Below are 14063 nucleotides of genomic sequence, written 5' to 3' on the forward strand. Positions count from 1 at the left end.
TTCTCTTCCCCCACCACTCGTTTCTGTCTCCCCCTCTTTTACCTCGCTCCCCATCCCACTCCCCTCTCTTTCTCTCTCTCTCTCTGTCTCTCTGCAGCCATTCGCTTCTCCCCTTCTAAGAGGACTCGTACATCCATCCCTGCTCTGAAGTCGTCCTCTCAGGAGATCCTGTCTTCTCAGAAGGAAGAGAAGGAGGAGGAGAGGAGGCAGAGTCTGGGAGGAGCACGCAGTCTGGCCAGTCTAGACGGACAAGGTAGACCAGAACACAATTATCAATCATCCACACATTCATGTGTTGTAAAAACAAAAAGCACCTGAGAGAAATCACTTCCCAGATATGTCATGTAGACCATACCTCTCATTATGTCTGGACCGATGGGCCTTCGAAAACCACTTGGTCCCCATAAACTAGTCCTTCAGTAGTGCCATAGTGTCTCCACCTCCAGCCCCCACTGAAATGTTACCTCACCGGAAAGAAAACACAGTCTATATCCTGTTATTAACAGCCAGTCCTCCTAACTCATCCCTCTCGCTGTCTCTCTCGGTGTCTCTCTCGCTGTCTCTCTTTCGCTCTCTCTCTCTCTCTGTCTCTGTGTGTGATTGAGTTAGCGTTATTCATGTAAACTCTTTCTGTGTCTCTTGAGGAGTCATTACCAGGCCCTGACTCCAGTGGCTGGCTGGATTAGAATCAGGCCCTGACTCCAGTGGCTGGCTGGATTAGAATCAGGCCCTGACTCCAGTGGCTGGCTGGATTAGAATCAGGCCCTGACTCCAGTGGCTGGCTGGATTAGAATCAGGCCCTGACTCCAGTGGCTGGCTGGATTAGAATCAGGCCGCTTTCCACAATAGTAACTCAGCGTCATGACTCTTCCTCTACGGTAACACCACTGTTGGCCAAACTGTTGGCCAATATTACAGGAAGAGATGAGGGTGCAGACTTCTGAGTAAGAGAGAGAAGTCTTGTTTTATATTGCAACTTAGCTTCCTTAGTTTATATGAAATCTTATTTTAACTAAACAACACCTTTGTGCACGTTCTATGTCCAACCTTCATATAACATACCATAAAGACATTTATATATTTTACATGTACAGTTTCATTTTCAGTAGCTTACTCTACGTATTCTAGTTAACCAATTCCACGCATACCTTCGGTCTTGTTAGAAAACCCTATTTTGAGGGATAAAGGGTTATTGTAGGGACAATTACATAATAATTGTAAGCACAAGACATGGTTGTTTTATTATCCCATCTAATTAAACTAATTCAAACCCATGTTCTGTCCTGTAGCTTCGACATCCAGTCTGTACTGTAGGTCTTTAGATCATGTGTTAAATTAATAGCACAGCACAAGCACCCAGGACTTTGTCCTTGCCCTGTCACATCTGCATACTCTTTTGGGGTTTAGGCCCAGGTTGCTGTTATACAAGTACAGTTAATAATAATACATTGACTGACTGAAGGCATTATCAGTGAGGTCATGGCTTTGTGTGTATCTCTCAGTGAGGTAATGGCTTTGTGTGTATCTCTCAGTGAGGTAATGGCTTTGTGTGTATCTCTCAGTGAGGTCATGGCTTTGTGTGTATCTCTCAGTGAGGTCATGGCTTTGTGTGTATCTCTCAGTGAGGCCATGGCTTTGTGTGTATCTCTCAGTGAGGCCATCGCTATGTGTGTATCTCTCAGTAAAGCCATCGCGATGTGTGTTTCTCCTAGTGTTTGGCTCCTACCTGTGTCCTGACCTAGTCCCTGACACCCCATCTTCCTACGAGGGCTCCTCCATGGGAACCATCTCCTCCTCCTCCATCAACCTGGAGACCCAGTCTGAAGACAGGTACCTCTCTCTCTCTTCCTTCCTTCCTTCCTTCCTTCCTCTACCTGGAGACTCTCTGTCCCCCCCCCCCCCCCCAGTAGTGTCAGGTTCTAACCCAACTGGAAGTCTCCATTGTGATGCCTGCCTGGTCTTGTTCCCTTCTCAGGCACCTGTCTGTTGCCCTAAATTTGTCTATCAATGTGTTTCATGAATATTTGACTCAAGGCTTTCAGAAGGTCTGATTAAGAGACATTGTTAGAAGAGAGAGTGTAATTTTCTGACAGGGTGACTTTTTCTATGTATGTACATAATCCCTTTTCTGAGGTGTGTGTGTGCCTGCATGTCACCTTTAAGAGGGGTAGGCAATAACATGCCATAAAATGGTAAACACATTCCTGAATTTAAGCAAAGTCAGGAGTCAGCTGACATGCATCAAGGAAATGGCCTGTTTCAGATGTACACCAGCCCCCAGTGCCCCCTGCTGTTCACGCGATGCTGTGTTTTAAAGGACGTTTATTTTCCCTGATTATTTGGGACTCTTTTTAGAGGTCCATAACCCAGTAAAGGAGTTCCACATAAAACATAATGTCCCAGAATTCCCTTACTTAAATGAACTTATCCTGTTTGTAAGTTCTTAGACATTAACTTCCCCTAGAGAGACCTCTAGCCAGACACCAGACACACAGGTTTTCACCTGGCTGTCATTTTCATGTTGGATTCTTTGATTTGCTATGCAGTTAATCTTGCACTATGGTCAAAAGAAGGGAGCTATGTAGGGAATAAGGTGCCATTTGGGACTCTTATTTGTATATCTACTTATGTGTGTTTCTTGTTCTCCTGTTTCCCCTCAGAGATGAAATGGCGTCCAGCTCAACATTCACCCTGCAGGACAGCGCCATCTGTCTGACTTCAGAGCAGAGCACCATGGACGTAGAGGTGGACATGGACCGGGATGATGGCTCAGTGCTCGATGTCTACTTAGTGAGTATTCACTCACTGGGTGTGTCCCAAATTACACCCTATTCCCTACATAATGCACTACTTTTGACCAGGGCCCATAGGGCTCTGCTCAACACCCTATTTCCGATAAGAAGATAACTTTTTAAAATGTTTCTGCTCAAGTTTTTTTTTTTTTTTACCTTTATTTAACTAGGCAAGTCAGTTAAGAACAAATTATTATTTTCAATGAAGGCCTAGGAACAGTGGGTTAACTGCCTTGTTCAGGGGCAGAATGACAGATTTTTACCTTGTCAGCTCGGGGATTCGATCTTGTAACCTTTAGGTTCTAACCACTAGGCTACCTGCCGCCCCAACATGACATGTTCTACTCTGATTTAGCCACGGTCTCCTGTATTCAGGCAGATAAACACACCCCTTTTAATCAATTCAGAGTCAAAGATAATGTAGGTGAAACCCTTGGTTTTCAAATCAAATCAAATTGTATTTGTCACGTGCCGAATACACCTTACAGTGAAATGCTTACTTACGAGCCCTTAACCAACAATGCCTTTTTAAGAAAAATAAGTGGTAAGTAATAAATAGATCAAATAATTAAACAGCAGCAGTAAAATAACAATAGTGAGGCTATTTACAGGGGGTACCAGTACAGAGTCGATGTGCGGGGGCACCGGTTAGTTGAGGTAATATGTAAATGTAGGTAGAGTTAAAGGGACCATGCATCAATAAGAGTGTAGCAGCAGTGTAAAAGGTGGAAGGCAATGCAAATTGTCTGAGTAGCTCATTTATTAGCTGTTCAGGAGTCTTATGGCTTGGGGGTAGAAGCTGTTAAGAAGCCTTTTGGACCTAGACATGGCGCTCCGGTACCGCTTGCAGTGGGGTAGCAGACTGTTCTCTCTGGTGCTCTCGATGGTGCAGCTGTAGAACATTTTGAGGACCAATGCCAAATCTTTTCAGTCTCCTGAGGGGGAATAGGTGTTGTCGTTCCCTCCTCACGACTGTCTTAATGTGTTTGGACCATGATAGTTTGTTGGTGATGTGGACACCAAGGAACTTGAAGCTCTCAACTTGCTCCACAACAGCCCTGTCGATGAGAATGGGGGCGTGCTCGGTCCTCCTTTTCCTGTAGTCCAAAATCATGTCGTTTGTCTTGATCACGTTGAGGTAGAAGATGTGGTAGAGGTAGTTGTCCTGGCACCACACGGCCAGGTCTCTGACCTCCTCCCTATAGGCTGTCTCATCATTGTCGGTGATCAGGCCTACCACTGTTGTGTCATCAGCAAACTTGATGATGGTGTTGGAGTCGTGCCTGGCCATGCAGTCATGAGTGAACAGGGAGTACAGGAGGGGACTGAGCACGCACCCCTGAGGGGCCCCCTTGTTGAGGATCAGCGTGGCGGATATGTTGTTACCTAGTCTTACCACCTGGGGACAGCCCGTCAGGATCCAGTTGCAGAGGGAGGTGTTTAGTCCCAAGGTCCTTAGCTTACTGATGAGTTTTGAGGGCACTATGGTGTTGAATGCTGAGCTGTAGTCAATGAATGGCATTCTCAAATAGGTGTTCCTTTTGTCCAGGTGGGAAAGGGCAGTGTTGAGTGCAATAGAAATTGCATCATCTGTTGGGGCGGTATGCAAATTGGAGTAGGTCTAGTGTTTCTAGGATAATGGTGTTGTGAGCAATGACCAGCCTTTCAAAGCACTTCATGGCTAAAGACGTGAGTGCTACGGATCAGTAGTTATTTAGGCAGGTTACCTTAGTGTTCTTGGTGTTTCTCCTGATTTATCTGAGCTAATTCAGATGATAAATCAGACTTGGGCCAAATCAAGGAAAACTGACTCTGTAGTGGACTGGCAATCTTTCGGACAATTGAGAAACAGTTGTACTATCTCGATTTAAAAAAAGCGAAATCAAACTATTTTTTAAGCTCTATCTCTGACTCAGGTGGTGATCCTTCTACATTTTGGAAAACAGTAAATGCCCTGAAGTGTTCAAATTCCTGTTCTTCCCTGCCTAAGTAAGTTTTCTCTGACTCTGGCATCATAACTGAGAAGAATTGGATAAGTGATACTTTTAATCATGTTTTTTATCTCGGCAGGCTTTTTATTTGAGAGAAACGGTGGTGTAGTTGACCCTGTTCAGTCAATCGACTGCTCTTCCCTCTGCCAGCCTCTAGCTGCCTCGATGGTTAACCCGTCAACTTCTAGTGAATCTTTGTTTTCATTTCAACAATTTACTACCTGTGATGTGCAAGATGCCTGGATTGATGGAAAAAAAATCCACTGGGGCTGATATACTTGATCCATTGTTGCTGCAGCTCTCTGCCCCCCTGATTGCTGAATCATTAACCCATATGTTTAACCTGATGATTATATCTGGTACTATCCCCAAGGTTTGGAAGGCGGCCCAGGTACTCCTCCTTAAATAAAGGTTAAATAATTATCACCCTATTTCTAAACTTTCTTGCCAACTAAGATATTACAATCCTTGATTCATTCTCAGCTTTCTTTTTTATCTTTGAAATGTACATCAGTAAGGTTTCAGACCAGGTCCCTAGTTATAAATGTTGTGGTTAACTGTATGTATAAAAGGCAACATTGTGATGCCCTTTTCATTGACCTGTCAAAGGCTTTCGATACTATTGATCACTCACTACTAATTAAGAGGCTTTCCTCAAATTGGCCTCGACCAGGCTGCATGTAACTGGTTTAAAAATGACTTGACAGATATAACTCAATGTGTATCTACTGATGGTGTTAAATCAGGTTTCTTGGATATTACGAAAGGGGTTGATTCTGGGTCCTGTACTTTCTACTGTTTACATTAACAATATCAACTTGTCTGTAAGAAATTGGAACCTGCACTTGTACTGTATGCTGATGATACTGTTGTGTATGCTATCGCCTCCACGGTTGACCAGGCTCTACCTGAACTACAGTCTGCCTTTAATGTATTACAGAAACACTTTTTTGACCTGAAATTAGTTTTACCTGCATTCAGTACTATGTATATGTTGTTCTCTAGAGCACATACAAATAAGTCTAAGTATTCAGACCCCTTGACTTTATCTATATTTTTTTTACGTTGCAGCCTTATTCTAAAATGGATTGAATTGTTTTTCAATAATAATTCAGGGCTCATCTGTAAAAGACACCTTGGACTCTATATGACTCCCTGATAAAATACAATCAAATAAATCATTTTAAATAAAAGTCCGCTATAAAGTGCACTACTTTTGACCAGGCTAGGGCTCTGACTAGCACACCCCTGTAGGATCAGATCTGTCAAATGGATATAATAACCTGTATTTATAGTATTTACTTACACTGCACTCTTCTGTTTCAGTGAAAGGGGAGGCTTACAGAGTACTACGATTTTGTCAATCGTCTTGACAATCGCTACACTCCATTGGACAGGGCTCCTTTGACTCCACCCCCAGCGCTGCTAAATCCACTCTGCCACTATTGCCAAACACAAAGGACTGGGATGCTCACACCTGATAGGCTGATGAACTAAAACAAGACACAAATGGAATTACATGTCAGACCTTACCAAGTGATGTTTGTTAGAGCATGTCAGTGAAGTCCCTCATGGCCTATAAAGAAAAGCAAATATAGAAGATATACATTAATTTGAATGTTTTCATTTTCCTGCTGACTAGAAGTTATTACACTTTCTTCATAGTAGCTGGTTGGATAATGAACATTTAGTGACATCTTGGCCATTGCAGAAGTGTAACAGTGACATGGAAAACACAAGGCCAATATGGATGAGCCTGGACTCATAATGCTGTTAAAAGAACAGATATTATATTCATTCTGAAACCACCAAGCCAAGGCCAAACTAAAGACTCATTGGCTGGTATGTTGAAGGTACCAAACCAACCAACACATTGCTATTCATTCCAATCAGACAGGATGAAAGGAGCAGTTTGAAGGCTGCTGTCGACCTGAGAGGAGACCCGGTCAATCTTCTTGAATCTTCAGCTTCATTGAAGAGGATGGCGATATACACTCGCCCCTGTCAAAATGGCACTTTGGATGTTAGTTATGATTGTAATAACTATTTTTCCTTGACGAACGTTGGGTTTTGGATTAGTGGAATATGCACACCTATGTATGTCATAAGTACAATGGTAGATTTTTTTTGATGCACAGAAACTAATTTTATAGGGAGGGGTGTCAACTGAAGATTTCTCAGGATATCCTTTGATACTGAAGAACAAGTGTGTCCTTTTGTTAACTAACCTGTAGTTTGCCTCCATTTTAGACAGAATTCAGAATGTCAGATCTATGATTATATATAGTTTGCTGAAGATAAATATTTGAATCACTGAATGTGAAGAATCCTATAAATAAAATGCGTTCCACTTGTTTCTTTCCCCAAAAAATCTTGAATATCAGTTGCAATCGATGCTTTGTTTAAAAAAACAGTACTCTCCATTTCCCTCATGTAAAAACATCCTCACAACTGCAGAGTAATGACTAAGTAGAAATGTAAGTCTTCATTTCTGTAGCGTAACAATTTTAATTTACAGAACATTGCCCAAATGATAACACTTCAGACGTACAACAGAAATATACAAAGCGTGTCAATTCCTCAGACAAAATTAAAGGCTTTAATGCATTCTTCAGCTGATGTCACTCCTCTGATCATCATGGCAATGTTGTTTCCCCATGGATTCTATGACCACTCAAGCTGAGTGGAGGATTCTGACAAAAATGAGGTAAGAAATCCTGTGAAATGCTGACCCCAGTGTAGCGTCTCTGGTCGTATGATACTGTAACAGACTTCTTCCAGGGCTCATCCTGGTGTTTAAGGCATGACCGGTTAACGAGGGATGTGAAAAAAAAATGGCCACCCCATCTCCTCAGCCGTTGAAGCGAATGAAGAGGTCCATTTGAACACCCAATGCTGTGGTAGGTACATTCAACAAATGACATCCATACATTCAGTTGGTTGTCATAAAGGTCACCTTACTTTGAAAACAGGCGAGTTATGTAGTTCTTCCAATTCCAGTTTGCCAACATCCTTTACTTTCAATCCCTTAACATTACATACACTGGTAAACTAATGTCTCCGTACGATCCTTTACAGCTACTGTATAATGGTGTACAAAGCTTTAGACTCCAGGGCAGGTCGTCACTAGGAGAGGACAAGACGAAGGCTAGCCAAACTCAACACACTACTCTCCGTCTGTCTACTTGCATTCTTTTTGTAGTAAAATTAGCAGCATGAAAACAAAGTATAATTGGAAATGTACAAAACAATTTACAAAAAGCAAAGAATTGGTTCAATTGATTCAAAATATTGCCATAGAAATTCTTGAATTTATATACAAATACATATCCATGGACAGTTTGACGATGTTTGGTTGTTTTTGTCTCAGGTGGCTAGCAACTACTGGTAGAATAAAGCCCTAAACCAGTTTCTAGTCATTTGATACAGATATTTCATCATGGGTAATATAGTTTGGAGCCATTCTGGTAGATGGATTAATGGGTAATGTAGTCTGTGGGAGCCCCTTGAATGATCATAAATGTAGCCATGTCTCTTCAGGATTAAATGTGTTCCCGCCTGAGAGAAAAGGAGATGGAAAGTTACCAAAAATAACAAAACTCACACAATGATCCTCAACATTGATCTGATTTAACAACTGTACTTGTGTGGTAGAGTGTAATTAAATATTTATTGTCTATATAGATGTCTTTAGGCTTGATCCAGCAATGCTGTCTGGAGGCGGCGTATGGAGGCTGTGACCCAATTGCAGAGCCTCCAGAGGCCAAATCGAGCTCCGTACAGTGATGTTGTGCACTTCCCAATTCATGTAACAATGCCGAAGGCTTCGTATAGCTCCACATTGACATGATTGGGTGATGGTAGGTCCTGTATAAACAAACTCACTTCCTTGACAACAGATCTGCGAAGCACAAGAAGTATGAATGCCCTGACTTCTACAGAGGCCGTATCGCAGTAAATGCTGTACGGCCATTGCATATGCAGAGCCTTTTAGAGTGGGTTTGAGTTCGCTGCTACCTGTAGAGGTTTAAAAGAGGATGGGTTTCCCACTGGTCTTCTCCTGGACGTAGCCGGTGAAGCGTTTGAGGAACTTGGGGTACTCCCTCTTGGCCACAGCTCTGAGGACTGAGGCAGGGGCCCAGCCTCCAGGATTCACTAGGGAAAAACAACCACTCAGTCACTATATATATTACATGGTGTGATAAAATCCCTATACCAAACCATTAATCAACATTTAACTTCCATAAAGCAGCTTGTATTTGTACATGGTCCAATAGGTAACATAGAAGAAAACAGGAGAAGAAAAAAAACTGACATGTAGGTGGATAAACTTGACCAGGCTCATATGACAACCATGAAGTCCTCACCTAGTGGGGACCTGAAAGAACTTGGGTTGCTGTACTCACCGTTGGCCACGTAGGTGATCTTACAGAGGATGTTGTCCCTGCTGATCTCTTTGTTGCCCTCTGGAGGGCTCACAAGGGTCTGGCAGATCATGGCCACGTTGATTTTCGCACGGACACACCGGTTGGTGGGCTACAGAAAGAAAGGAATTGATGAGAAGGTAAGAGAGCAGTAGCCATTCCCCCCCTTCCAATTCAACATTGATCCCTAGCTCTATGCCATCATATATTAAGAGCATGTATGGCAATAAGCCCTTTGTGTCTGTGGAACTCACCTGGGCGTTGTTATGATCCACAGAGAAGTTGCAGACCAGCCACGTGTCTGGGTCACTTTCATTGGTTGCCAGGATCTTCCTGATAGCGGATAGGTAGAGAACGTCCCTCTGAGAGGCTGGCCATACTCTCTGAAACACAACCATTGGCTGTCAGTCAAACATGACGAGTCTTTAGACAACCCGAGCCTGACACACTAGGGTGAGCCTGAACTCCAGAGGTATGATTACCTTGTGTGTCTGGTAGACTATAACAGCATTGTCTGAGAGCGTCTCCACCACGTTGAAGTTTTCAATAGTAGCTGGAAGAGAAACAGACCAAGACTAGACAAATCAACAACAATTCAAGACATTGATTGTGTGCAAAGTAACAAAATAAAATGATGACTCTAGTCTAAAAAGAATCTGATGACGATAGACTCACTCTCCCAGTCGTTGCGTACGTCCGTGTCCCAGAAGTAGTGGCATAACTCGTGTCCTGTCACACCCTTCACTGCATGGGTGGCCTTCAGAGGGTCCAGGACGATGCCGTTCTCCTCCACCTCTCTCCTGTACACCTGAGATAGCAGACAGTCACATGCATTAGCCATTATAGACCCCATATTGGACCCATATACACTGCACTGTTTACAGTGTGAGTGAGCAGAGCGGAGCATGTTAAACTCATCACTGTAGGTATAGTCTTCTATACTAGGCATGCAGGGGACAGTGTGTCTACTGTAGTATCTAGTTATGGTTGTCTATATCCTCATCCTCACCTTCATCTCACCCTCCTCCACTACCAGCTGCCAGTTGGCGTCTCCACCCATGTCCTGCAGGGAGTATGTCATGTGATTCTGGACCACCTCCTCCACCTGACACAGACACATCACATGTAGCAGGGCCTTGAGTCACTGTATTTTACTGTAACAGTCTGTACTACAGGCTGTTATTAGGAGACAGAGCATCACTGTCAGGGAGAATGTAAGGTACAGTATATTCAGTACACTGGGGTCCATGCCTGCTCATGCAGAGAAAGTGGGAGGGAGAAAGGGGTTACAACAGGAATCCAGTCATGCATTGCAGCATCTGCTGAGGTCAGCTCAGACCAAACAATGGATGGTGACCAGGGGCCTGGTCTCAGCTTTACTCTTTTTAATGCTGTGGCTAACTGAATACTGGCACATAGCTCCTCAAGGAAACACGGCCATTTGTTTTTTTTGCCCCTTTTTCTCCCCAATTTCATGATATTGAGTAGGAATTTACAGTCTTGCCCCATCGCTGCAACTCCGTATGGACTCGGGAGAGGCGAAGGTCGAGAGCCGTGCGTCCTACGAAACACAACCCAGCCACTGCTTCTTGACACAATGCCCGCTTAACCCGGGAAGCCAGCCGCACCAACGTGTCAGAAGAAGAAACTCCGTACATCTGGCAACTGTGTCAGCATGCATGAGCCCGGCCTGCGACAGGACGACACTGGGCCAATTGTACGGCGCCCAATGGGTCTCCCGGTCGGCTGCGACAGAGCCTGGACTCGAACCAGGATCTCTAGAGGCACAACTAGCACTTCGATGCCGTTCCTTAGACCACTGACACAAATTCTAGAACTGTTGATTATTGAATCTCGGCCCCTGACCACCCGTTTTTTTGTTTTGATTGTAGAGAGCGCCATCAAGTTATAGCCAGTGGTTGTAGCAAGCTCCACTTCCCGCCATTGTAAATAAGAATTTGTTCTTACCTAGTTAAAGGTTACATAAAAAATAAAATTCCCCTGTCCCAAATGTGTAATTCGCACTCCAACCTGTGAAAGTCAGCAATACGCTACAAAGCGTTTAGTCTGCCGGAAAGCTAAAACAAGAAGAAAAAGTTTAGCTAGCTAGCTACTAGGGGTGGGTAGCTAGTCCTGTGCTGTTTTTTCCAAACAGGACAACGTGCGTTGATCACTGCAATGAAGGTCTGGCTACATTTGACTTTTCACTCAGTGTCTTACGGCCTAGCAATTGCGGTCTATTCTGTTAAAAGCTGTCCATGCCACCCAAAAAGCCAACTTTGTGCAACAGGAAACTACATCTGTAGCTAGCTAGTTCTCAACTAACGAGCTAATTGGCTTGGGCAGTATGCCATATATAACATATGGAATAGCCAGGATGGTTTTTCAATACCATTGAAACAATTTACCCCCCCCCCACAATTGCTCTTCACCCAGGGGTGCTACAATGCAGGGTGTTGGGAAAAGCAGAAGGTACATTTCCCGTTATAAGCAATGGACAATAAAGTATCTATTCCCTCCATGTTATTGTCACAAGATGACTCTGCACATCTCTACACCGCTGTTGTCTCAATTGCACCACTGTTCAAGGATTCCATGTATTGTACGATACTGCCATTATTTTATGTACGGCTACTATTTAATTGTGCTATGTAAACTATCCTGTATATTCAGAACAAATAAGCTGAGTTTCTTACTATGCCTACCTAAATATTTGACACTGTGAAAGACTAAATGTCTACCTACTTCTGAGTATTATTGTGAATGAGTTGTGCATTACCCCGGCCAAACCTTCCCCTAACCCGGACGACGCTGAGCCAATTGTGCGCGCCCTATGGGACAACCGGATGTGATACAGCCTGGGATCGAACCAGGGCCTGTCGTGACCCCTCTAGCACTGAGATGAAGTGCCTTAGACTGCTGTGCCACTCTGAGAAATTGGGCTTACATGTAGCTTAGTCAGTGTATGGGACTTCTCCATACACTAAGTTACATGTAGCTTAGTCAGTGTATGGGACTTCTCCATACACTAACTTACATGTAGCTTAGTCAGTGTATGGGACTTCTCCACACACTGTCTAAGCTACATGTAGCTTAGTCAGTGTATGGGACTTCTCCACATGTAGCTTAGTCAGTGTATGGGACTTCTCCATACACTAAGCTACATGTAGCTTAGTCAGTGTATGGGACTTCTCCATACACTAAGTTACATGTAGCTTAGTCAGTGTATGGGACTTCTCCATACACTAAGCTACATGTAGCTTAGTCAGTGTATGGGACTTCTCCATACACTAAACTACATGTAGCTTAGTCAGTGTATGGGACTTCTCCATACACTAAGCTACATGTAGCTTAGTCAGTGTATGGGACTTCTCCATACACTAAGTTACATGTAGCTTAGTCAGTGTATGGGACTTCTCCATACACTAAGTTACATGTAGCTTAGTCAGTGTATGGGACTTCTCCATACACTAAGCTACATGTAGCTTAGTCAGTGTATGGGACTTCTCCATACACTAAGCTACATGTAGCTTAGTCAGTGTATGGGACTTCTCCATACACTAAGCTACATGTAAAACCGTTTCCGTTTTTTTACATGTTGAGTTCTCTGGGGCAGCTAGCTAGCAGGATGTATAGTGGGGCCGCGCATTCTAAATTAGTTTGTTTACGTTCCAAAAAAGGTCTATAGTTAAATCTACATAATTTTATTTAATTATTGTATCTAAGCGGCCTTGTAGCTCAGCTTGCCTAACTGTGTGCATTGATAAATTCAACTCCTAATGATTTTGCAAGTGGAATGTTGTTGAAAATGGATCCATTCAAGGCAGCTCTGGACAGTGTAAAGACAGGTTTCGGAGGGAGGGAAGGAAGGGAACACGAGTGCATCAGAAATAGATGGAACGACACAATGGGTATAGGACAGGTCATCAGATAGTGTGGAAGAAGGTAAACACAGTCAAGATCAGTGTATGTATTACAGTTCCTAGTCATTCACATGCAGTCAGTCTCAGCCAGTAGAGTGCAGTGTAATGTGCATTCCCAGGAGGCAGGTGGCGCTCTGTTCTCAACACATACGGTACCTGCATGCTGAATCTGTGAACATCTGAGGCACTGACAAGCGCAGCGGAGAACAGGGAAAAGTAGCTATGGGGCTATGCAGCAGAGGGGGAGGAGGGGAGAAAGAGTGTGTGGGGTGGGGGGTGGGGTGAGATAGGGGGAGAGAGAAAGAGAAATAACAGGTGAGTGAAAGAGGGGAAAGGTAGAGAAACATCCAGGGAATGAGACCAGGCATGCCACAACACATGAAAGACTAGCAGAGAGGGATTACCACCCTTCACTACATGAAAGGGATTACGCAAATCAAACAGACTAAATCATTACGAGAGATCACTGTAACTCAATGAAATTGTTGCATGTAGCGTTTATACTATATATTTTTTCTCAGTAGTTCAGTTGTCATCCATAATTATCGGTTATACAATAATTGACAGCTCTACCTACACACACGTAAATATGACTGTCACCGATATATACAGCACATGCCATAGTCAGCATGTATCAAAACTCCAATAGGAGTTCAGTTGTTATGGTTTGTCTCTAAAATCCTTTCCTCTCACTATGAAGCTGTTTCACTGTAACAAACCTGCCAGTACTATTGGAGCCTTCTGATCTCATCTGTAGGCTACATAAGAGAGACACCTGAGATCATGTGTGTGTGTGTGTGTGTGTGTTGGTTTGGGACTCTACAACATGGGTATTCTTGCTGATCTACTTGCTCTCTTGCGTGCGTGTGTCTCTGCACTCCTGACAGGTTGTTTTATGGTGGTGTCTTTATGTTCACATAAGGAAATCAGTCA

The 14063-nt window shown here is 43.5% G+C and overlaps 2 protein-coding genes across 8 annotated transcripts in view; one reads left to right on the plus strand and one right to left on the minus strand.

Moving 5' to 3' along the window:
* Nucleotides 1–7397, plus strand: part of LOC139389317 (phosphatidylinositol 4-phosphate 5-kinase type-1 beta-like) — a 75996-nt gene extending 68599 nt beyond the window's left edge. For 4 of the 5 annotated variants that reach the window (XM_071135969.1, XM_071135970.1, XM_071135971.1 and 1 more), the window contains 4 exons: nucleotides 98–253; nucleotides 1713–1830; nucleotides 2661–2790; nucleotides 6110–7154. In XM_071135969.1, the coding sequence (XP_070992070.1) occupies nucleotides 98–253; nucleotides 1713–1830; nucleotides 2661–2790; nucleotides 6110–6112 (407 nt within the window). In that variant the 3' untranslated portion in view covers nucleotides 6113–7154. Of the gene's footprint in view, nucleotides 1–97; nucleotides 254–1712; nucleotides 1831–2660; nucleotides 2791–6109 lie in introns of all 5 variants that reach the window. The other variant, XM_071135968.1, reaches the window with a different exon arrangement.
* Nucleotides 7268–14063, minus strand: part of LOC139389316 (ceramide transfer protein-like) — a 41928-nt gene continuing 35132 nt past the window's right edge. The window contains exons 11-18 of one of the 3 annotated variants that reach the window (XM_071135964.1): nucleotides 13287–13358; nucleotides 10217–10312; nucleotides 9883–10015; nucleotides 9690–9760; nucleotides 9462–9590; nucleotides 9190–9319; nucleotides 8801–8938; nucleotides 7268–8341 (exon numbers count right to left, since the gene is read on the minus strand). In XM_071135964.1, the coding sequence (XP_070992065.1) occupies nucleotides 8811–8938; nucleotides 9190–9319; nucleotides 9462–9590; nucleotides 9690–9760; nucleotides 9883–10015; nucleotides 10217–10312; nucleotides 13287–13358 (759 nt within the window). In that variant the 3' untranslated portion in view covers nucleotides 7268–8341; nucleotides 8801–8810. The remainder of the gene's footprint in view (nucleotides 8342–8800; nucleotides 8939–9189; nucleotides 9320–9461; nucleotides 9591–9689; nucleotides 9761–9882; nucleotides 10016–10216; nucleotides 10313–13286; nucleotides 13359–14063) is intronic. The other 2 variants (XM_071135965.1, XM_071135967.1) reach the window with 2 other exon arrangements.

Source organism: Oncorhynchus clarkii, chromosome 30 (genome assembly GCF_045791955.1).
Source record: "Oncorhynchus clarkii lewisi isolate Uvic-CL-2024 chromosome 30, UVic_Ocla_1.0, whole genome shotgun sequence".
Lineage (NCBI taxonomy): Eukaryota > Metazoa > Chordata > Actinopteri > Salmoniformes > Salmonidae > Oncorhynchus > Oncorhynchus clarkii.